This window comes from Cervus elaphus, chromosome 3 (assembly GCF_910594005.1).
Source record: "Cervus elaphus chromosome 3, mCerEla1.1, whole genome shotgun sequence".
Lineage (NCBI taxonomy): Eukaryota > Metazoa > Chordata > Mammalia > Artiodactyla > Cervidae > Cervus > Cervus elaphus.
This window is the reverse complement of record NC_057817.1, coordinates 48,357,545-48,363,970: the sequence shown is the minus strand read 5'-3', so window position 1 is coordinate 48,363,970 and position 6,426 is coordinate 48,357,545. Positions and strand designations below refer to the sequence as shown.

Here is a 6,426-nt window from a genome sequence, read left to right as displayed (position 1 = left end):
ACACAAGAAAAATCTGAAAGAATTAAGAGTTCTCCAGAGAAAGAGAACTAATAGGAAGTGTAGACAAAGAGGTTTCTTTTAAGGAGTTGGCTCATACATTGATGGGGTCTGACGAGCCCAGAATCTGCAGTCTGGGTTGATAGGCAGGAGACTCAGGAAACCAGTGGTGTAAGACATCCAAAGCCATCTGCAGGAGAATTCACTCTTGCTCAAGAGGAGGCTGGGTTTTTTTGTTCTATTCAAGTGTTGAACTGATTGGATGAGGCCCACTCCCGTCAAAGAAGCAATTTGCTTTTTCATCATTCACCAATTTAAATGTTAATCCCATCCAACAACAGTCTCCTGCTGACACACAAAATTAACCATCACAATGAAGAAAAAGAAAAAATAGTTCTTTTTAAAAAATGTTTTCCTTCATTTTCCCCCTGTCTTTCCCTTAATGGCACCTGGCTTTCCCACAATGAAACTGCTCTCCTTGGAATTCTTCTTTGGAGATAAGCCATCCCCCTACACACCATGGCCGTGGAACTTAGAACAATGCTGTCATTCTCTTAGCCCCCCAGTGTCACTTCCAGGCTCTTTTCCTCCCTCTTTTTGCAGAAAGCCACCTTTCTTCAAGCTGGTGTGTATAGGTGTGTACCGGTGTGTTTATAGGTTATGTGTGTATAGGTTATATGTATATAGGTGTTGATAGGTGTATTTATAGGTTATGACGTGTATAGGTGTATAGGTGTGTTTATAGGTTATGACATCTACAATCATGGCTGTCGCATCACCGTCAATTTCCTGCTGGTCAACCCCTTACATTGATGGAGGGTTCTCACACTGAACTCACAGTATTTCCTCTTCAACTCAGTTCTGTCATAGAGTTGATCTCACTTCCCAAGGCACTGACTTATCCTTAAAAAAAGTTTCTTCACCACTTTGCCACCCCAGAGGACTCCATCCCTCTTTAGTAATCCAACCTACATCCCAGGCCCAACCTTCCCATTGAGCCCTTAAACTGAATTCATTCTCTTTCCTTCACCTCCATTACCCAAATCACAAGAACTACTTTCTACTGTCAAGTAAAAGTACCCAGTGGGAACGACACTTCAGTAAAGAGTACGAAGCAGGTGGAGAATAGAACAGAGCAAGAATGGAGTAAGCAGGAAATTGTCTGCAAATCGGACTAGTTACCCTCTGGTCAGTCTGCTACTCGTGAATCAGTTCTCCTCACTTCCTCCAAAACACTGATTCGGTGTTGTTATACCCTATACAAAATGCTTCAGTGATTTAATAGACAAGTCCTCAATCCTCACCATGGTGCACAGGGGGCTTTATGATCAAAATTCTTCATAAGTCTTCAATATTCAGTGCCTGCTCTTCAGTCACTCAGTCGTGTCCAACTCTTTGCAACCCCACAGGCCAGCATGCCAGGCTTCCCTGTCCTTCACCATCTCCCAGAGTTTACTCAAACTCATGTCCATTGAGTCAGTGATGTCATCCAACTATCTCATCCTCTGTCATCTCCTTCTCCTCCTGCCTTCAGTCTTTTCCTGCATCAGGATCTTTTCCAATGAGTTGGCTCTTCCCATCAGGTGGCCAAAGTATTGGAGCTTCAGCTTCAGCATCAGTCCTTCCAATGACTATTCAGGGTTGATTTCCTTTAGGATTGACTGATTTGATCTCCTTGAAGTCCAAGGAACTCTCTCAAGAGTCTTCTCCAATAGCACAGTTTGAAGGCATCAATTCCTCAGCATTCAGCCTTTTTTATTGTCCAACTCTCACATGACAACTGGAAAAACCATAGCTTAGCCTGCGTATGTACTCTGCTGCAGATTCAGTGATAAAGACTTTCTGATTCCATAATTAAACTCTCCTTTCTTAGACCTCACTCCTTCACATGTTATTCCCCATGTCTGGAGTCTCTTCTGTCTTTATAGTTCTGTTTATCCAGCAAACTCCTCCTTATCCTATAAAGACTAAGGCCAGGGGCTTCTTGTTGGATCAGTTTTTCCTGCAGCCCTCCCTCTGGAGCAGAGTCACTCTCATAATTCCCTCTAGATCCTACCCTTCCCAGCTTAGGTCCTGTCGTTTTGTGTTGCAGTTATTTGTTTGTCTCTGCGCAAGTCCTTTCCCCCATAGCCTGAGTCTCCTGAGGGCAAGGTCTGTGTCCTTCTCAACCCTCAGTTCTTCACACAGTAAATGAATGTAAAGTCAACTTAGAATGAAAGCTGGCCACCAACATCGCCGGAAGACTCAGAGGCTCCCCAGCCGTTGAAAGTTGTCCTTGGACTTTTTGTCCTGTTCCTTCTTATTCTGGTTTGTTGTCTTTCTGGCTTCTGATGTCCTTCGATACATCCCTCATCTCCCACTCTGTTTTCCCTCTGGACATACAACAGAACTTAGGTCTCTAAGCTGCTTAGGGCAGCAATTTTAAACCTCTGTGTCCTAAATATGTTGACTCTTGGAACAAAAAGAGAGGATGAGATGAAGTTACAGTGAGCTTGCTGGGAACGCAGAATTAATACCACATGCACAATATGCATGAATCTCAAAAATCCCAACACTGAGGCACACAGATGGATGCAAAGATGTGCTTGGTCACTTAGTCATGTCCAACCCTTTGTAACCCCATGGACTGTAGCTCGCCAGGTTCCTCTGTCCATGGGGATTCTCCAGACAAGAATACTGGAGTGGCTTACATGTTCTCCTCCAGGGTATCTTCCCAACCCAGGGATCAAACCCAGGTCTCCCTTATTGCAGGCAGATTCTTTACTATCTGAGCCACCAGGGAAGCCCATGAATACTGGAGTGGATAGCCTATCCCTTCTCCAGGGGAACTTCCTGACCCAGGAATCGAACCAGGGTCTCCTGCATTGCAGTCTGAGATGTACATACATAAACTAATTGATGCTTTTAGAAGTTGGGATGGTGGTTCTTTAGGGTTCTTCAGGAGTGAGGTGAGTTGAAAATGAGTTGAAAGGAACACAGGTAAGGAGGTCACTGGGGTGCTTTTTTATTTCTCTGTTTCTTCATCTACAGGTTCATTTTGTGAACATTTATCTGTACAGTTATGATCTGTGCTTTTCTGTATTATATAATACACATTTCTGGTCAGAGTCAGGGTCCGCCTTCTCGGCTGCACCCGCTGGGGATGCGGTGGATTTCAGCCTTCCCGTAGACTGGAAGAATCTGCTTAAAACAGCCTGCCTTGCAGACGCTGGGCTGGAGGAGGCCGGCTTCCGGCGCGACATCGCAAGGCCAGGAGTCAACAGCCCGAGAGCCGGGCCGAGCCGGGAGCGCGGGCCCGCGGCCGCAGTTCCCGGGGCGTCTGCGGGCGCGAGCACGTCGTGACCCGGCGCTGTCATGGTTCGTCCGCTAAACTGCATCGTCGCTGTGTCCCAGAACATGGGCATCGGCAAGGACGGGAACCTGCCCTGGCCTCCACTCAGAAATGAATTCAGGTATTTCCAAAGAATGACTACAGTCTCTTCAGTAGAAGGTAAACAGAATTTGGTGATTATGGGTAGGAAGACCTGGTTCTCCATTCCAGAGAAGAATCGACCTTTAAAGGACAGAATTAATATAGTTCTCAGTAGAGAACTCAAGGAACCTCCAAAGGGAGCTCATTTTCTTGCCAAAAGTCTGGATGATGCCTTAGAACTTATTGAAGATCCAGAATTAACAAATAAAGTAGACATGGTTTGGATAGTGGGAGGCAGTTCTGTTTATAAGGAAGCCATGAACAAGCCAGGCCATCTTAGACTATTTGTGACAAGGATCATGCAAGAATTTGAAAGTGATACGTTTTTCCCAGAAATTGATTTTGAAAAATATAAACTTCTTCCAGAATACCCAGGTGTTCCCTTGGATGTCCAGGAGGAAAAAGGCATTAAGTACAAATTTGAAGTATATGAAAAGAACAATTAATGTGAAAATGTTTTCCGATCTATTTCAAGCCTTTCTCCCCCCCAAAAAAACTGTATATTTTTTGTTGTAGAGACTTTGTTCACTTTAGATCTATTACTTCTAATCAATGTACTTTTATTCCCTATTCATCTTTTTTTTATTAATTATTATTGGAGTATACTTGCTTTACAATCTTGTTAGTTTCTGCTGTAGAGCAAAGTGAATAAGCTATACATATACATATATCCCCTCTATCAAGACAGCCCGAAGTGGGAGGGTCCCCTGGTGGCTAGAGTTGAAACCATATTCTGTAGAGCTAGGGAGTAAGTCCAAAGGTCAGAAATGGACCCTAAACAGGAAAACTAGCATTCAGTTATTAAATTAGATCAAAAGGGGGACTAAGAATTACTCCATATAGATCACACTACTGAAAAAACTTCTGTTCACTCAGACCATTCCACAAGGATAGTGATGAACAGCTACAACACTACCTTTTGATGGTTAAGAGAACGTCTGAGACCTTTAAAAACTTTGTTTCTGAACTTCAGTGAGATTTCACAGGATGTTACAATGATAGAAGAAGAATTGGCTGCTCTTTACAAAAAAGGATAATCTAAAATCAAGCATAATGGCTGAAATTTTAAAAGGTAATAAATTGAGAATAAATGTTGCTAGAAACCAAAATTAGTAAGTTAGAAACTAAACATCACAGAATTAAAAAATGAAGACTAAACCATGTTTTACCCATCTTGTTAGCAAAGATTTAGATTACTAATATAAAAAAATAGCATTTTCTGCCTTATAAATTGGTACAACCTTTTTAGTGTGTAAGTCAGCAATATCAATTAAAATTCAAAATATTCTGGGTTTGGACCCAGGACTTCCACTTCTAAAAATTATTCCTGAACAAAGAGATGGGCCCAAGAATATTTGTTGCAAAATTTTGTTTTAAACTTAGAAAGAACCCAAATGTTGATTAATAAAATGATTTAATATGTCTATAAAATGTAACATGTGCAGCAGTAAAAAAAGGATGACTGAAAAATGCCAAAAACTGCTAAGAAGCAACTTATGTATCAACTCAAAATGTTTAATAAATGTTAATGTGTGGGAAAAAAAAATAATACACATTTCTGTATTATACAATATACAACACAGAATGTCTTGTTATGTTAAAATAGTGTTAAAATTTTAATACCACAATGGGAAATCCTTTTTAATTAATTAGTTTATTGATTTACTTTTGGCCACACTGGGTCTTGATTGCTGTGTGTGGGCTTTCTCTAGTTGCGGTGAGCAGGGACTCCTCTCTAATTGAGGCGCACGGGCTTCTCATTGCGACGGCTTCTCTTGTTGCGGAGCACCGGCTCTAGGCAAGCAGAGGAGTTGCAGCTCCTGAGCTTAGCTACCCCGTGGAAGGTGGGCTCTTTCTGGACCAGGGGCCGAACAAGTGTCCCCTGCATTGCAAGGCAGATTCTTTGCATTGCAAAGGTCCAGATCTCACTGGACCACCAGGGAGATAATTTTATACCCAGGAGAAGAGGAAGAAGTTTTCAAGTCTGACAATACAATCTTTTATCAAGAATGTGCAAACATGAGAACTCTTTGTTTTTAGAAGTGTCGACTGGCAAAAGATCTTTGGAAAGCAATTTAGCATTATCCCGTAAGGCTGTAAATATGCATATCCTATAACTCAGTAATTCCATATCTAAGCCACAGGAATTCTTGCTTATCTGTATCAGAAAGCGTGTAAAAAAAATAAACATAGAAGCATTGTTCATGAATAAAAACATAAGGAAAAGCAAAAAAAGACAGAAAAGAAACAGTTAGAATGATCCACTATCAAGGAAATGAATAAATAAGTGGCTTCATAGTCACACAACAAGACAGTGAAAATAAAATAATACAAGTACTCACATCAATAGAGTAATATTTTGAGAGACAAAATGGTAAATGAAAAATAGTCTCAAGAGACTACATGCAATCCAATGTTTATAAAGCCTCCAGACTAGCAAAATAATGTATACAGATGTGATGAAGCCATAAAAGAACGCAGAAGCACAGTAAACATACAGTCTAGAAGAGTGATTGCCTCTGGGATGGGGGAGGGAGATGCAGCGGAGGGTGTCAGGGAGCCGCCTTAGGAATGTCCCTGGCTAACTCTCAGGTCAAGGAACGGGTTACTATTGTGCTGTGTAACTTGCTTGTGTGTTATCTGTATTCATGTAGGCATACAGATATCAACCAAAGAAAAATTTATCTGCCTTCCTTTTCGGTATGAGTACATCTCTTACCTGATCTCCTTTATAAACACTCATTAAAGGAAAAACTGATTATGTTAATAACAACAAAGCCTTTTTTTCCTAAAGCACAAAGCAAAAAAGAGCTGTGAGCTAATAAAAGCTATCTACCCATTTCTGGTCAAGGCTATGGTTTTTCCAGTGGTCATGTATGGATGTGAGAGTTGGACTGTGAAGAAAGCTGAGGGCCAAAAAATTGATGCTTTTGAACTGTGGTGTTGGAGAAGACTCT

The 6,426-nt window shown here is 41.5% G+C and overlaps 1 protein-coding gene across 1 annotated transcript; it reads left to right on the top strand.

The window, feature by feature from the left end:
* Positions 1-3,165: 3,165 nt before the first annotated feature.
* On the top strand, positions 3,166-5,018 carry LOC122684236 (dihydrofolate reductase). Its single transcript, XM_043888257.1, has one exon. It carries the CDS (start codon positions 3,352-3,354, stop codon positions 3,913-3,915), a length of 564 nt encoding a protein of 187 aa, XP_043744192.1. The 5' UTR covers positions 3,166-3,351; the 3' UTR covers positions 3,916-5,018.
* Positions 5,019-6,426: the final 1,408 nt, after the last annotated feature.

Bases quoted from the DNA above. Each gene is read 5' to 3' on its own strand.
- LOC122684236 (XM_043888257.1), top strand. From the start codon at position 3,352: ATGGTTCGTCCGCTAAACTGCATCGTCGCTGTGTCCCAGAACATGGGC.